Source organism: Xenia sp. Carnegie-2017, unplaced genomic scaffold (assembly GCF_021976095.1).
Source record: "Xenia sp. Carnegie-2017 unplaced genomic scaffold, XeniaSp_v1 HiC_scaffold_2, whole genome shotgun sequence".
NCBI lineage: Eukaryota > Metazoa > Cnidaria > Anthozoa > Malacalcyonacea > Xeniidae > Xenia > Xenia sp. Carnegie-2017.
The window spans coordinates 809,699-827,823 of NW_025813482.1; the positions used below are offsets into that span (position 1 = coordinate 809,699).

Genomic DNA, 18,125 nt, shown 5'->3' on the forward strand with positions numbered 1-18,125 from the left:
GTTTTTGCGTAAAAACAGCACATTTTGCTTAAGTTTTTTTCAAAAAAACTGAAATGAACAATACTTGAATGTTTAGCCAAATATTTAGGCTCATTAGCATGCCTAGGAACATAAAATTTAATTTACAATAATGCTATTCCAAAAAGATATAATCTTTAAAAAATTCTACCAATTTGTCAGGCATAGACCCCCGTAGAGACCCCTATTCACAACTCTATGTAATGAGTTGAGTTCGAAATGAAGTACTACAAGGGACACTTCATAGATGTGGAATAGCTCACATTTCAAACCATGCAAGTTTATTGTAACCTTTTATCCATCTCCATATACAGTTCCAGGAAATTCACCTTTTGAGAAAAAACTCAAATTTTTTTCTGCCAAAGATTAAACAAAGATTATGCGAGTAAAAATTTGCGATTAAGGACAGCTTAATGCCATTAATGTTTATTAGGCCTTTCACTAGACTATCTTTTGTAAGTTTATGCAAGGTGTGCTGAATAGCAAATACCAGTAGCATTGTATTTGCCAATATAAGCAGAATGTAACTAACATGTCTTTAATCATATAATTACATGAATGTTAAAATTGGTTCATGTGTCATGCTTACTGGTTATGATAAATATCTTTTCATATGATCAAAGCTCGTTTAAATGTAAATCTGAAATAATTTAGTTTAGAAATTATAATGATCATCAGAAAAATTACCTAGTGATCATGAAAAATACTTTGCTGTTTTGCCAAATTTCATGGTTTATCTGCATACCTAGGAACACAATTTTGTTTTATAGAAAATACTTTTAATACATCAATACCCCTCAGGAATTTCTGGCAAACAATCGGGTATGATCCGTAGATCAGCACACCTTGACATCTCTACATGAGGTGTTCAGTTAGAAAAGGGGGAAGATATGTGACATGGACAACATTTCATGTATGTGAAATACTCAGGTTTAACACCATTCCAGTCAAATTATCAAAATGAAAAGCTTCATGGATCAGAAAGACTCATAATCACCGGTTATAGTAAACAACTTCTCATTTAATCAATATTAGTTTTCTCAAATCTTGAACAATGTGTAGTATAACTCTCCAATGATTGAATGATCAATGATCATAAACTGAAAAGCCCCAAACATTTGTTTATAATAAAGTAAAGAATAGTATGGCGCCTTATGGCTACAGATTTTTTGCCCATTGAAATATATTTGAAGGAATGCAGAATTTGGCTGCCATATAACGGCCAAGATTCCCAAACATTAAAGAAATCAAAGCCAAAAGTCCTTCGGCAATAACAATTTTAGAAGCATCAACCTGCTTACCATACGCCACATTGACATGAATCGCATCACATATTCGCATAAATTGACTTCGATATTTACATTCATGTATGCACTTCACTTTTCCTTTACTTACGATTTTGGATGTAAACTTCTGCTACGAAAACTCTAAACAATGATGGCTTGCTTTTGAAAATCAATGACTGAAATGTCTCTCGCGATATCGTCTTTGCCAAGCATTTACAATTCATTCATAAATTTTTCACCCTTTTGAAAAAATTCACAGCAGCATTCATGTCAATATATGAATTTGTAAAAGATTTCCCTAAATTCCATCTGATTGTAGTTTCTACCATGCTTTAGAAAGTTACTATGAAACGATTAAACATTCAATTCAGACTGTGGGCTTGACTATGTTATTTCAGTTGCTAATCAGTCGAAATCGGTCAAATCAATCACAGTAAGACGAAAATTTAAATGAACTAATTATACGATAGCAATTGGACTCCCTTATCGGACCGGCACCCCGCTTATCGGTCGAGATTATTCCATATCGTCAACTGATCTGGCTATTGACCAATGGGATGGCCTAAATAAGCGTTCTTGAACTCCGTTATCAGTCGAGACAGTCGAGCCTCCTCGCTTATTAGTCAGCCAGTTAATATAATTCAATATATGTTAAAATCCACTGATCTGTTTACTAAGGTGGTATTTATATAAGTTTTCATGTATAAAAATGAAATCCTGGAATGACGGGAATTTAATGATCACAAAAAACTGTAATCATTAAATTTGACAAATATAATTCTTGAACTATAAACATCAGTCGCGTGACTGGTTTGACATACCCTAGATCCGCCCCGATTTGAGTGTAACTTTACGCAACTATCTTGAAATAAATGATACATGAAGCAAACTGGCATTAAAATTTTAAAATCGTTTGCAGGTATTTAGGGAACCTTTTTGCGTTTTATAAAGTTCACTTTTACCTATTGCTAGTTTCTGGAATAAAAACGGATGATAGCGGTAGCAACAATAAAGTAAATGTCGAAACGTCAGTCAACAACAACAAAAACAGTCTTTCTCAGGACTATACCAACCTGGACGATCTACATTTACAAACATGGGAGCAACAATGATGTTCTCTATCTACCCAAACCAAATTCAAGTGTTCTTAAAGGGATAGCTTTAGCTACACAGGGGCTGGAATTTGTAACTACATCCATTCAAAGTTATAGTAAATTTTGATGTAAATTTTTTAATATTTTCAATATATTTAAAGTTAATTCAACTTTTCCACTTTTGTAAATATAAATTTCAATTTATTTAGTATAGACACGCACACAGCCATCTTAATATCAAACTTTTTATTTTTTACTCTGTTTATCAGTTTAATTTAAAAGACTATGTATGAAATTTCAGTCTGTCTAGCCGCCATATTAAAAAAATGCCCATAATGCACCGTAAAAGTTGAATAGATTTTTAAAGAAAAACAATGAACAAAATGCTAGAATTTTCAATTTCTTCAATTGATGGTTGAAAAAAATACCATCCTTTTAAATTTAGTAGCATTCCAACTGTTCTAAAAGCTTTTTACTATAACGTCGATCTGCTACAGAACTACGTTTTTGAATGAGCTCAAAAATATAAAGGAAAGGCTACTCTTTGAGAAAGGCTATTATTCATAACTTTGTCTAATCTATATTCTCTAATTTATAAGATGTGTTGACATGGGCCCTCTGAGTGGTACATTTGAGTATGGTCGTCAATCCTGAAATAATTGGAGGGGGGACCATATTCATATATTCAGTTATGCCAGGCTGATTTCTTTTGAAAATGAAATTGTTTTAAAAAGAAATTAGCCAGGCATAGCAGAATATCTGAGTATGCCCCCCCCAATTAAGACAGGATTGACGCTGATGCATTTGAGTAGTGTTTTTTTTTGCCCACGGAATATATTGATTTCAATGGCATTGGCTAATCACTCTCTTAAGAGTCTGGGAGCGAAAGTGGGAAAATCGGAATTTTTTAAAGTATCTCAGGTATTTTGCAAGCTTACTTTAGATCTTTACACTATTACAGTAAACAACACTGATTATGGAATTCAGAGAAATAGACGTGAAGAAGAAGCTACAATTACACAATTTAATCAAAAAGAGCTACAGACCTGCTTTGAGCTGGAAAACAAGCAAAAATCTAGAACTTTGGAAAAAAACAGTGCATTATGCTCAATCGAGATGAATATTGTTGTCTATTTATGGCCGCTTTTGCAATCGCAAAACGTCCAAAGTTGGGCGCAAAGTCATATAACGAAACATAATTAGCCATTTGCTGTCGTTTTATAGCAAATTTTTCTCTACAACCAGATATTTTCATAGAGAATCACAATACGCAAGAAATAAGGACGATTCGAGAAAGATTAATGTTCTTAATATAGAACTAAAAATATTTTCTTTTCATAGGTTGTTATTAGACTTCAGGCCAATTTTACTTTAAATTAATAAGTTTGACTATTATAAAAATGTTAGTTTTTAAATTTTTTATAAAACGACTGGGTCTACCTGTAAAAAAAGAAGAAATCTGTCCAAACTGCCCCTGTAACTTATTATTCAAAATTTATCTTAGTTTAATGGATTAACGACATTAAGTTTTTTCACGTATTGGATTGTACTGAGCATGCAGGTACTTTAGGTGAACATTGGCTTAGATTACAGTTCTTTCATCCAGAAAAATCTTAACGCTTATCACTTCATTTGTTTAACTACCCGTCATTTTTATGATGTAGCTATACCCCTACTGCTGATGTATACATGCACACTCCGTTATGCGAGGAGTGGGAAGAGAATTTTGAGAACATAGCAGATCATGAAAGATACATAGCAAATAAAGTTATCTAGAGAACAGAGGGTAAAAAGAGTTTATAATACATGTGAACATAATGAGAGAGCAGGGGCGAAACTCAAACGTTAAGTAGGAAGGGGTGTGTGAATATTCATACATTCAACTCAGCCCTGCCTATTCCAATTGAAATTATAATCGCCAACATGCCAAATCAGTCAAGCAGAGCTGAATATATGAAATTCTTCAAACACCTACCCCCTACCTCCCCCACTTAATGTTCTAGTTTCGCCCCAGAAAGAGATACTTTGTCGTGGTGACAAATTTGAATAATGCTTTGAAAAGCGCAATTACCATGGATCGGTAAGAGGCCAAAACTCTGTAATTTTTGACCATTTACATTGGCTACTACGCATTTGAAGACAAATAATGTATAAACATAAGAATACTATAAAAAGCATATGAGGCAAGGAGAATGCAAGGATTAATCACGAAAAAAAGGTAACAAAAGTTTAATTTGATAATTGCTGTCGAATCAATACAAAGTCATTCATATTATCACCCGATTCGAACTTTATCAGCAATAAGTTCTCTTTGTTATCAACAAATCGTTAAAGGTTAGCAGAAAGGTTAGGGCACGGATGGAGTTCATCAGAGTCATTGTCGTGGTGGCAAATCGAAAATTGTTTTTATACAAGCAATTGCCATGATGGATGTCCAAAATAACCAAAGTTTCTAAAAAGAACTGTTTGATAACCAAAACACCAACAGTTTTTGAATAAAGTTCTTCTTAGAACTATTTGGTTTTTTTGGCAATCCATCACGGCAACTGCTAGTTTTTTGAGTTCATTATGCATTCAAAAACTAACATTTTCAATATATATTACGAATTATCAAGCATTGAATACGATAACTTTACTGGGTCCAACCCATTGAAGTAAATATATCTGAAATGCCAACTCAGGGGAGGAAATTGAAGCCAATATTGAAGCTATTGTTGTAGGTAGACCCAGTACTTTATAAAAGATTTTTATTAAAATTGTTTCTGTTTTGACTAGATAATTTTGGCACGAAAACCCCAATTATATCACCTAAAAGCAATTGCTATCAAAAGCATGATAACCAAATTTGATATTTCCATAGCAAACAAGGCAAAAATGTGGAAAAAACACGACAATACGCATTGACGTTCTGAAAAACCGCGCGTTTTTTACTGCTTTTTCTATGTTATTGAAAGTTCTGGCTAAATTCAAGATTTCAAACCTCAAGAAATAGTTAAAACAATGTAAAATACATCTGTTAGGAAAGTTTCGAAACGATTTAACTTTCTGGGATTGAGAAAAATGCATTTAAAAATTGACGTAAATATTGTTAAAAGAAAAACAAACCAGCCTCTCTTAGATGACGTCAGCGACAGCATAAAGTTTTCATTAGGACTTCTCAAAAAGAGTTTAATTTTCAAGGAGAAAATGTAAGGTTATAAAAAAATGTAGGTTATGCTTTACACCTGTTAAATACACAAGGCTATAAGCTTTCGTAAAAATGACCAATTTGCCGAAGGGAAAAATGTGTTTTTTAGAAGAATTTTTATGCCATGAAAATACACATACTGCAAATAAACAAACAGCTTAGTGTCAAAAAGAAACGTGAAAGATCTTCGGAAAAAGAGTTGTTAAAAAGCTATTTTATTGATATATATATGCATAAAAATGAAGAACATATTTCAAATACGCCACGCTCCTTTTTTATTCTGTCTGTGTAAAGCAAATAATGAGAGAAACAGAAAATAAAAACAATGCTTATCACAGCAGGCCGATAAGCTTGGAAGTTGATACGAAAACAATAATGAAATAAACAAGGAAAATTGTGGGTCATGAAACAAAATACATCACTGGAGCATTATTTAAACGTAAAAAGCCATGAATCATACACAAAAAGTTGTATAAAATGCTATAAATATTCAAATATGTTTTATATCGCATTCATATTTTTTAACATTCAGTTCCGTCTTGTAGACTTGTACTAGTTTGTCGATCGATCGTCCTCAATTCTTACTGAATATGTTTCTCCAGGAAAATATCTTGCTGTGGCATGAACTTGTTCTGTTAGATGCAAATTTAAAACACAAATGTGAGAAAAAACAGACACCAAATAATTTTTTCCACATTTTTCTACCGGCAAGAAGCAAAACAAACATCGTCCGCCGAAAAAAACACGCACTATTTCAGGGGGGGGGGGAAGTTTCACAAATTTTAAATGTAGTTTGGCTTCAGCCAATCATAGGACAAAACTATAGGAGTTAGCATTCCAGATATATTTACTTTATTGGTCCAACCTTTGGCTAGGCTTAAATTATCAATGAAAAACCAGAGCATTCACTTTCATATCTTAAGTTCAAGAATTATAGGCTCATCCCAAAAGAAAAGAGTAGAAAACAGCAAAAAATGCCACAGTTAACCCAAGAGACATAACAAATAAAACGTTCGTAGCTTCTTTCTTCTTGACAAGAGACCTTTGTTCTGGCAGTGGGGCGCTTTTTACTTTGCTTTCCTGATCGGAATCCATATTACAAACGCAAGCAAGTTCGGCGAAAAATTCGATATGAAAATCAAACGACTTTAACGATTCCTCAACCATACGGTCCGCGTCCTTTTTACCAAGATTCAACGAGTCAAAATGTGTACGATACACTTTCTTAAAATCGCTGAGGTTAGGAATGTTTGCAAATTCATAGAAGCAAACGCCATTAGAGCCAGTCAGTTGAAACGTTTTCCTAACAATCTTCTTCATTATTTGACCGCCTTCCATGTCACCTAAATATCGAGTAAATTGATGCGCCAGTAAAAGCATGGGCTCTTCGTCACCTAGCTGACGAAGGCGTGCTATGTACTTCCTTATCGTTGTCATTGGTTTCATTTTACCCTTCCAATCGCTTCCGTAGTAGTATTCCAAATCTTTGATGATTTCTGGTGTTCTTCGCAACTCCTTTGGAAAATACACGTGTTTTACTTTTGGATCTTCTCGATGACGATCGCCTTCCTCTTCCATTACTCTATATATGAAAATATAACGGGAAAATGAAATAAAATTTGTTTATTCATATATCACCTACTGCCTGACTTATATGTGGCATGTATAAGTGCATCCATCAGTTTAATCTGAATTGTGCTTATTTTGCTACTTCTTTGGACATCCAGATCTCATTTTACCATATTAGTGTTTTTTATATATTAAATCTACAGACTGAAGTAGATAAGTTCGCTGTACAAAAAAAACGGGGGAAAAATACACAAGAACGTACTTGTAAAGGAAGTACATATTATACATGAACAGTTTGTAGCTATCAACGTCAAGTTTGCCTTTCATGATGGCTTTGATGAAGGGCGCCTTAGTGGTTTGACGATGTTTCCTCATTGTCTTCACTTCCAGTTCATGATGAAGTACGATACCCATTGAAGACACCAGCTCATCTTCCAATTCTTGTCTCACCTCAAGACTCACTTCTTTAATCACACTGGTCGTTGTATTTTCTTCAATATGAGTGATCATAAGCTTGCCATCACCGCATATAGTCTTGAAAGGGCATCCAGTTTGGGTATTGAAAACAGGACATTCACCAATTTGCTTCTCCAGCTCAACGCACATATTGTGAAGTAACTTCAAGCTTTTAATCAACTACGCATAATAAAAATCGTTAGCACGAATGAATGTTAATTTTTTCTGCTTGAAAAGAGCATTAGTTGCGCCAGAAATACTAAATTGAAGCTTAGCTGGGTCAAACAGAATTTAATTGTCAACAATCTTTTTTGCACATAAACAATCTTTTTGCAGTGAAAAGTTCAAAATGTAAGACAGCGACATAAAACATGATTTTAAAATATTTGCCAAATATAATAAAAAGAACGTAGTAGATTTTACTTCAATAATAGATATTTATAATTTGAATGATGCTTTCGAAAATCACTTTGTTATCCAGAGCACATAACTCATACGTTATTTACTACCCGTTTAGCAAAAATACACCCACGCCGAACAACAAAAACGTTTAGCTCTGACAATAACCATAAAAGATTTTAAGAAAAGCGCACTGAACATACTCCGATGAAAGATATTTTTAAAGTAAAAACTGATCGCTTGGCTGAATTGCGTATGCACACAGGAATTTTTCCACCTAAAAGACATATAATAAACGTGAAAACCAATGAAAATGTCACAATGTCGTTCAAAGTAATATAAACTAGCTACATATGAATGTTTATATAGAAACCGTTCTACCATAAATGAAAGATATTAAATATTGTAAGGCAAAAGTGAAAGCCCAACTTAATTCTTATCTCTTGTTGTTAGAACTCGAATCTTGATTTTACAAGATGTTGTTTTGGAGTGTGTTTTCTCATTTAAGCTCATCAGACCAAATTTTGTAAAAAATTGCATATACAACATTGTATGGGTGGGTCTAACTAGTGCGTTTACAGAGTGGCTTGCCTCATCCCCTAGCGCTTGTTTATAAAAAGAAGACCTAGCCTTTAAAAAGAAGTCACTAAAAAATTGCTATATTAAAACGTTTACATAAGGTATTGAAGTGCAGCGTGGTGATGGCGTAAGGTGAGATGAAATAAGCCCTGTTTGAATGTAGTAATTAATTTTGCTTAATTGAAAGTTATTTCTTTTTAAACAAGCGCATGAGGAGTGGGGACGAGACAGCCCAAGTTTGTTCATTCCCTGTAAAAGCAACAAATTTCTTAAGAAATGAATGAAACTAATGATCTAAAATTCACACCAACCGACATAAGTTACGGGCTGGCTCACCACTGCTGCATTTAACAGATGTTAGGACATGTCAACCTTGTAACTTTTTGTTAGGTATGCAATAAGAATTCTTCAATGACTGACCAAATTGTTGTTCATTTAGACATTTCTGAATTGACCGACATAAAAGTCAACATTACAAAAGCTTGCCAAAATATCGTTGTATACGTACTAAGGCTCATTAATAAAACTTACCTCACTATGACTTCCATTCTCCGTTTCAAGATCTGGAATCTCTTCAAGCTTTCCATAAATGTCGTTTACAATTTTACAATCTTTAAACGGGCATGCTTCTTTGAATTCCGGACATTTCGAAGCACTTTGAAAGGAGCGTAAGGTGCGAGTAGTTGCAGTGGAAAAAGGACAGGAATGTTTAAATGCTGGGCAAGTTTCTTGCACATTGTTTACTTCAGTTATCATGATGTTCGCTTCAGATGACTGAAGAGGTATGAGATCATCACTGGAAGACCGTTCAGAAAACTTCAAGGAAATAACGGCCTCTGGGGTGGTAACCAAACCTGAAGGAACAATGGACTCCGAGGGAATCCCTGAATCTGAGGTAGTAACAGAGTCTGACGGCGTAACAGACTTGGAAAAGGTAACACACTCAGAAGGGGTAATAGACTCCGAGGAAATAACAGACTCTGCGGGTTCAACAAGATGTTTCCCATCCTGTGTTAGAACACTTTTGAATGGACAGCCTTGATCCTTATGAAACACAGGACAGTTTCCCATCTTTTCTTCAAGATTTTCAGAAATTCCATGCATACTCTTGAACATTTTCACCAACTTCTGATCAGATACTTTATCCTCATCACCAGCTGAATGTGGAACCTGGGACAACTTATTGTAAACATCAGAAAGAGTCTTTGCTTCCTTAAATGGACAGCCATTTGTAAATTCGGGACACTTTTCAAGCACATCTTTCAAGGCCTGCTCTTCAAGAGTTGTAAATGGGCACCCATCTTTAAAAGCAGGACATTTCTCTTGCAAACTGCCAGATTCTACACCATGTTGCTCTCCTTGGAGGCTTATATCTGATGCTGATATGACGTCAATGTCTTTCATATTTATGCTAAAATAAAATATATAATAATAAGAAAACAATAATGTGAATGCTGCCAAAAGGGATATGTACAATATCAGTTGTAACTAATGTACGATTAACTAGTAAGAACTTAAATCTGCTGAGTATAACAAGAGTTTGTACTTAGAGTAATCACAGTTGAAATTTAATTTAAGAACAGAGAAAATGTGGTAAGATAATTATTCAAATATCTTTTTTAAAATTTTCAGCACAGAATTTTTTAAAAATGGTAAGGGCTGAATTATCAACAGCTGGGTTGGGTCTTGACTTGTTTGCATGTTAAAAACATTGTGATTTAAAAATAAAACCACAGCAAAATATTGTGTAAGTTTTATCTACATATGATATTATTATCACATAAAGGAACGGAGGGGTGCAGATTTTCCTGCAAATTAATAATATAGCTGGAAGTTAAGTAAAAAAAATTGTGGTAGTGCTTAATGGCACACACTTCTAAAAATCTCCCAATCACGAAAGGTAACAGACTTTAACGTACATAAGTCTGACATGCTACAGCAAAATCCACCAAAATCGAATCTAAACTAGAGCACCCCCCTTAAAAAAACATTGTGATTACTTAAGATTGACCAAGAACATTGTTGTCTTTTTAAAATAGGGGTTTAATAATACCCAGACTTGCTTGAAAGTTGCAGATATTATCTGGTACAAACTTTGTAATATAAATTTTAAAGCAGATTAAAATGATGTATTATTTTTACCTATTACTTCGTTTGACAAAACATTGTTGTATTTTAGAATTTAAGGTTTAATATGCACTTCCTCACATTATATCATCAATGTATGTACTCAATTAAATGAATAAAATTCTTAAATATATATAACATTTCCTAAAGAAGCATTCTTGCACTGGACAGTTCAAAGACATGATTTGAAGAAATTTTGTTTACAAATGTAACACTTTTTGAACAGCTATAGTTGCAGACAGTGGTGTTACCCACCCAGCTGCTTATTCAGTCATAATTTATGTTAATTTTTCTGTGTTAATTCACCATTAAAAAACCTAGATTCAAGATGTTCTAAAATTTACATAATAGGACCATGCAAAACTTGTAGACTGGCTAGGCTATTGGTCATTGGGCAAAAAAATTTAATGCCAGATTTAATAACATTCAAGAATAAAAGTGGTATTGTAAATCACAATTAAAATTTCTTTCAAAACTACTCAAGCGAGATATTCCGAGCACAACCAAAACGTAATCAGCCTGCAAATAAAGTATATGACTTAGGTACGCTACGTATGCTCTGTTATGTGATAAACGAGTGTTTTTTTATGTTAAGTAAATGAAATGCCATCAAGAGTCATTAAAATATATTAAAACAAGGAAATTAATTGTTAGGAGTTGGATTGTTTACGTTTCCTGGCAGGCATATTTGGTCGAGTGCTTTTAGACAACAGTGGCAACGAAATAAAATAAACAATCTAACTCATCTATGGCTAATGGATGGCAGGTTGGTCAAGTCTAATTTTACCAACGATGTAATCATGTAAGCAATTTTAATTTGCAAATACAAGTCTGACTTCAATGGCAAATTCTGATTTCAAATTTGTTTGCCTCCACTTATAAAATGCGAAAAGAAATAATACAATAGTAAGGAACACATAGGTTTAATAGTAGTATACAGTAACAGCAAATCGTTCACTGTAAAGTTAGGTTTTCGTGATTCATATCAAAGAAACGATACAACATTACAACAACAATGAGAAGAAAAATAAAACTTTGACAGTGACTTTCACTTACCAATGAACTAATTATTGATGCCTTTCAAGACTTGTTTATAAAAAATTTAAGAAATAAAAGATGTGTAGTGTTCACTGTGTTTGCGGAAGCACAGAATATATACAGGCTTATGCAAACCGACCGAGAAGACCTTCGGGAGAACTCGAGAGCAGATCAGTGCAAGCCCGAGACTGAAGGTCGAGGGTTGCACATGTTTGAGAATTCTCACAAACGTCTCCGAGGCTGTGTGTTCTCACAACACGAAAAAATCTTTTATTTCTTTTATAAAATAACAATAATGCAAAAAAAGATAAACATTTTAATTTTTCCTCGAAAATGTATTCATGATCGAGTTATAAATTCTCTTTGACTGATTGAATGCTTAGATTGTTTTGATTGGTTGAGCTCAGATGTGTTTTGCACTGGCTAATGCAAACTCAGATTTAGACAAATCAGCGCACCGTTTCATTGTGTTTATTTTATAAAATAAAATGCCCAGTACCTAGGGCACACCACACACCGTCTTTATATCAGCCAAATGACGCAATAAAACTAAATCACCCAATGAAATCACCTGGAAACTTTACTCTAACACCTCCTAAGCAGCTTTGCTCTTAAAGTAACTGTATGACTAAATTACTTACCCAACAAAATGATCGACAAATTAGAAGTGTGAGTAAATTTATCAAAGTGCAACTACAACTGATTATTTTGCATCAAATGGACCCTGGCCGACGCTTACATGCGGAGGGAAGGCTGGAGGGAAACGAGAACGATAACAAAGGGGATAAATTGAAATTAAAATAGCCAACAAAAGAAATCAGCAGGGCAGAGCTGAAAATATGAATATTCACACACCCCGCCCAAAATTAGCGTGCTAGTTTTGCTCATGAACGCGGGCTTGTACTGTTATTTTGGCAATAAAACGTATGTTCGGGTTCATATGGTTATATTTATGGTTATGGTTATGGTTATGGTTATGGTTATGGTTATGGTTATGGTTATGGTTATGGTTATGGTTATGGTTATGGTTATGGTTATGGTTATGGAAATGAATTATTGTTTAGAAATTTCTAACAAATAATTTTTGTTGTCATGTTAATTTCAATTAAAAATGAGATGCAGTAATGTCTGTAATGTTTCCAGGAATTACTAAGCCCTTAATAATCGAGCTCGAGGTATTAACTGAGAAATAACGGATCGAAGTCTTTTTGTACAGGCCGAGCCCGTAGGACGAGGTTTGTACAAAAAGACAGATGTCCCATATTTCTCCATAAAGACCAAGAAGGGAGGTTATCAAAAGGCTTTTTTTATGGCACTATTTGACATTAAACAAAGCTTGCTTTCTTTCTCGTTTTTGCTGTTTTGTACGGGTTGACTTTCACTTTTCTAGGTCTTGTCAGTAAAAAAGAATTCGTTTCAAATTGTATGGTCTGAATACTGTGTTCCGAGTGTTTTTCCTTCGCCTCACATTTGAAATCATTTTTATTTTGTTTTTTTTTTTCATTTTGCTGTTTGCTTGACGAAGTTTGTTCACATTTGACTGTAAAATTACGCGTTTTGGACCGTGGTCGATAATGGGAAAACAATGGACCGGCAGAAATGCTTCTGAGCCAATCAAAGCGCGCCACTTTTCGGAGGTGACGCTTGCCATGTAATAATATATATTTTACATCCGAAGTCAGTATTTTCTTTTTGCAAAAAGCAAATTTTATTAAAATTTATAATAGATTCTACAATCATTACCCTGAAATATAAAAAAGGAAAATTAACAAAGCACATTAATTGAAGAAGCCTTTTTCTCTACTGAAAACATTAATTTTAGATTAGTGTACATGTATGGGGCGTCAGAGTGTCAAGTGAAAGCGACTCCGAAAATATACTGGCCCCTGACAAAATCATCGATTAAATATTGTTAGTAATTAGACCTTCGGACTTATAAAACTTTAATATTTAGCCTATTAATACTTTTAAAGCACAAATTTGCGATTTTAGTGTATTGTCAATATCATATAAATATTATTATGTAAAGTGATCTTTGGAGGCGTATTTCTAAAAAATTACTTCAATTACTCTTTAACCAAATATGTAAGTAGATATGTGTGCATATGGCTGATTGAAGGAGAGCCCCCCTGCAGTTGTGTCACTTCAAATTTTGTATAACCTTTACCTATCACAAGTAATACGCTCTCTCATATTACATCACGAATCGGCAAGCATTTTTATCGGCTTTAACGTTAGGTCTTATGGCAAACCTCATAGCGTTCTTTAAATCAAAATTAGTGCTTTCCAGTATCTAAATGATTATTACTAAAGACCAGAAAATATTCGATAATTACCATCACAGTCTTCTTATCATGGACAGATAAAAGGACGTCAATCTCTTCTATGAGGATATTTTTGTAGAAAATCGGGACGTACCAGCGCTTAGTGGACAACTTTGTCAGTCGAACTGTGATTAAAGAAGAATGGAAAGAGCATCGAAGTAGTCTGTGGTAATTTGATGTTTGTTTATCAGGATACGCATGCGCCATAAGCAGAAGCATGGTTTTCAAGTAGATCAATTGTTTTCGTGTGGATGGAAAAAACGCTGTGAAAACGCCACTTGTGGACGTAAATCTTTTAAAAAACGCATAGGAGTTGCGTTTTCAAATGAAAACGTATACGAGTGGACGGTGCCTCATATATTTACAAATGTAAAACATTTAGAACAGTTTATAATAAAGTACTTTAATGATATGCTAGTTTTTCTGTCTTCATTCACCATGAAAAAACTATCGCTTTAAGAGAAAATGAATAATAATAATTTTTTACGAAGTAAAACTTTCATAGCTGTACTAAAAACTTTCAGGGTGGCCATACCACTCTGTCATGGGGCAGAGAATTTTAAAGCGAAATCAAATACAATTCAACTGATTCAAGAACAAAAGCGGTTCACTTGAGTGACGCCACTGGATATAGAGAGTACATGTTACTAAATAAAAATGATTTCTTTATTACACGGAGCAGCAACAAAATTGGCAGCTTTCTACATTATCTTTATGGGTTTGCAGATGATTTTACAAAGGAAAACATCCGAATAAGCCCACACATGCAATCTAACCTCGCTCTCTTCTGCATTGAATGTTGATATTATTTCCAAGAATTACGCGAAAATATAAGTTTCTCTGCTTATAAATATACGGTAAAATGCTTCATATTGGCCACGACGTCATCAGTGGCCACAACGAAACACATAAAATTTGCTTAATAAAACATGCAAAAAATTTAATTTTCCCAGAGATGCAAAAAGAAACTGCTGACTGGCATGTACGTGAAGCCAAATTTATCATTTGAATATCCATATTACACACACGAAGTTGGGAAATATAAGTATAGACAATGTAGACGTACATATGCCTCAAACATCATTTATTTCATGATAACTACATAAAATTATATTCAAATCACGCAAATACTTAAACTGGCATGAACAAACTAAATATTACAAAAGACAAAGGGACTCCTCAAAAAATGATTTCTCGGTTGCCTAAAAATAGAAAGCGAGTTTAATAGCGTTTGTATTGTAATAATAATTCTTTAGAATTCCATTTTATGACAAAATAGTAGCACTGTTTATTATTTAAATTGTCCGATACAAAAGCCATTGCATTAATTGTGATGTCATTTTTACCAAATCGGATGATGATTAAGCAAAATATTTTCAAAAGTCAAAGAAAAAAAATTTCATCACTTTTAAAGTCAGTTGTCCAGAGCTAAGATTTAAAGCTCATTATTAGTTGGCAATAAAAACAAAGCTATCTTTTAGCTACACAGACCTTTTTATCGTCTTCCTAAAGGCGAAAAGAAAATTTTATTTCATAGCTATATTTAAAACTTTACCTGAGGAAATCAACGCACAAAATAGCGGAATCTCAAGAGAACGAACCTGTGTAAACATAATATATATTTAAGTTTATGAGTACTTCGTGTAATTGGTAATTATTAGCAAATGTTTAACATATTGTAAACGACACTAAATGGTTCCAAAACGAAAATTTTAAACGACACCGAGAAATATCTACGTTTATTAAGGGTTTCAGTCATGTATTTATACATATCTTTAATTCAATGAAACAATTAAAAGAGGAGCACTTACTGACATATAATAATGTTACACTAATGCAGCTATGCCTATTGCTAAATGCTTCTGCCCAAATCTTCGTGTAAATAACATATTGTAAGTATTCTACTTTGCGTAAATATTAGTAAAGGGAAAGTATAAAATATGCACATCAGATTAGGAGAGTCTAAAGCTTACTAAGAAACGAATACCTTTGGCAAAACCATGCACTCCATCGATGACCGATCGAAAGTATTGCTTGTTTTTTATTACATTCAAATAAAATATTGTACTATCTTAAGAGATTCAGGAAAGGAGATAATTAAGGTTATGAGTTGCCACATTACCCCTTCTTGCTACAACTTACATTATCTTAAAGGCAATTAGGTTTTGTCGTGATAATAAGCTTTGCTCCAATGTGAGCTACTGTACTTTCTCTAGTAATTACGTTCATAAATGTTAATAAAGAATACTTTATCCTAGATATTAGTAGATGACATCTACCAAAAGTACAAAAAATTCAGCAATTGGCGTTCGTGTGGCACGTAATTGAAGATTGTAAATCTTTTTGCTTTCTCTTGTTAGCTCAGTGCGCATTTGTTCTGAACATCAGAAATATTTAAAATTTACTTGGAATGGCAATTTATATAAATTTACTTGCTACACTATTGGGTTAGCATTAGCCCTAAAAATGTTAACTAAATTACTAAATCCTGTGTATTCATCAATAAGAATAATAGGCTATATTTCATCAGCCTATATTGATTACTCCATCTTGATTGATGAAAACTTTTATGAATGTGAATCAAATGTTGTGGACACAGTCCAAGCTTTAGATAACTTAAATTTTGTCACTCACCCTAAAAATCGGTGCTAATACCAACACAAACTATCGTATTTCTTGGCTTTATTCTAAACTCAAAAACTATGAATGTTTCATTAATACCAGAAAAAGCAATAAAGCTCAAATTGGCCGTTACCAACCTACTTTCTTGTAGGATACCTGTAATAAGGGGGAGTTGCGCAGGTCATTGGGTTTATTACTTCGACATTTCCACGGTAATGTATTGGCCCTTGTACTTTCCGATTACAGAGAGTGAGAAAGCTCATGCTCTAAAACAAAATAAAGGGAATTATGACACACACCTGCAGTTGTCCTCTAATGCAAAGAAGTAGCTTCAGTGGTGGATAGAACATGTAGTAACATCAAACAATCTAATTAGACCAGAACGACAAGTTATTATGTACACAGATGCATCTAAAGTGGGCTGGGAGTGTGCCATAAATAACTATAAAACTGGAGGGCTCTGGACTCTAGAGGAGAGTCAATGTCACATTAACTATTTAGAAATCCTAGCAGTGTATTTTGGACTCAAGTCACACGAAAAATCTGTTTCAAAAATGCACGTAAAAGTAATGGTTGATAACACCACAGTTCAGAACACTATAAACAAAATGGGAACTAGTCATTCACATTATTCAATAATCTTATCAAAACAATTTGGGACTGGTGCATTGTTAATAAGGTCTATATCAAAGTTGCCCGTATACCTGGCAAGGATAAAGTCGATGTATACAGTGAATCTAGGAAAGCTCGGCGCACCACTGAGTGGTGCCTGAATAAAAACATTTTTCTTAGTGCTTGTAAGAAACTAAGTTTAAAGCCAAACATCGACCTTATTGCCTCCATAGTTAACGACCTTATTGCCTCCATAGTTAACTATTAAGCCCTATATTTCGTACACTCCAGACCCAGAATCAATTGTAATCAATACTTTCCATCATTCATGGCTGTGTTATCAATTTTATGCTTTTCCACCTTTTTGTTTGATTAGTTAGGATTACAAAAAATTCAAAAGGAAAAGTTGGAGGGACTTCTTGTCATACCAAAGTGGCCAACCCAACCTTGGTGGCCAGTGGCAATGAGAATACTAATGCAACCACCCATCTTGCTCCCACAAACACCATCAACAATTTTTCTTCCCAGCAATCCATCAGAGAAACGCCTTCTCCACGAGAAACTAGTGTTAATAATGTGTCATTTATTATGGAACAGTTCAAAGACCGAGGGTTTTCGAAAAAAGCTGTGGAAATCTTGGAATTCGCATGGAGATCAGGTACAGGAAAGCAGTATGAATTATATTGGGAAAGATGGAGACAATCTTGTCATCAAGGAAATATCAATCTCTTTTTTCCCAATGTAGAAGAAGGGAAAAACTTCCTTGCAGAATTTTTCAAAAAAGGGATAGGTTACAGTGCACTAAATACTGCAA

General features: G+C 33.9%; 1 protein-coding gene and 1 long non-coding RNA gene across 2 annotated transcripts; both read right to left on the bottom strand.

Annotated features, from left to right (window-relative positions):
* Positions 1-4,599: 4,599 nt before the first annotated feature.
* LOC124439942 lies at positions 4,600-11,865 on the bottom strand. The gene is made up of 4 exons (XM_046990242.1): positions 11,772-11,865; positions 9,120-9,999; positions 7,417-7,790; positions 4,600-7,167 (listed from the first exon to the last, which is right to left on the bottom strand). Exons 2-4 carry the CDS (start codon positions 9,990-9,992, stop codon positions 6,525-6,527), a joined length of 1,890 nt encoding a protein of 629 aa, XP_046846198.1. The 5' UTR covers positions 9,993-9,999; positions 11,772-11,865; the 3' UTR covers positions 4,600-6,524.
* Positions 11,866-15,147: 3,282 nt separating this feature from the next.
* LOC124439945 lies at positions 15,148-16,892 on the bottom strand. Its single transcript, XR_006946504.1, has 3 exons — positions 16,712-16,892; positions 15,633-15,678; positions 15,148-15,279 (listed from the first exon to the last, which is right to left on the bottom strand). It is a non-coding gene; the product is annotated as an uncharacterized LOC124439945 (long non-coding RNA).
* Between the last annotated feature and the right edge of the window lie 1,233 nt (positions 16,893-18,125).

Bases quoted from the DNA above. Each gene is read 5' to 3' on its own strand.
- LOC124439942 (XM_046990242.1), bottom strand. From the start codon at position 9,992: ATGAAAGACATTGACGTCATATCAGCATCAGATATAAGCCTCCAAGGA. The intron at 7,791-9,119 runs GTAAGTTTTATT...TATTATGCGTAG, and splicing joins AGAATGGAAGTCATAGTGAG to TTGATTAAAAGCTTGAAGTT. The intron at 7,168-7,416 runs GTACGTTCTTGT...TTTCATATATAG, and splicing joins AATATGTACTTCCTTTACAA to AGTAATGGAAGAGGAAGGCG.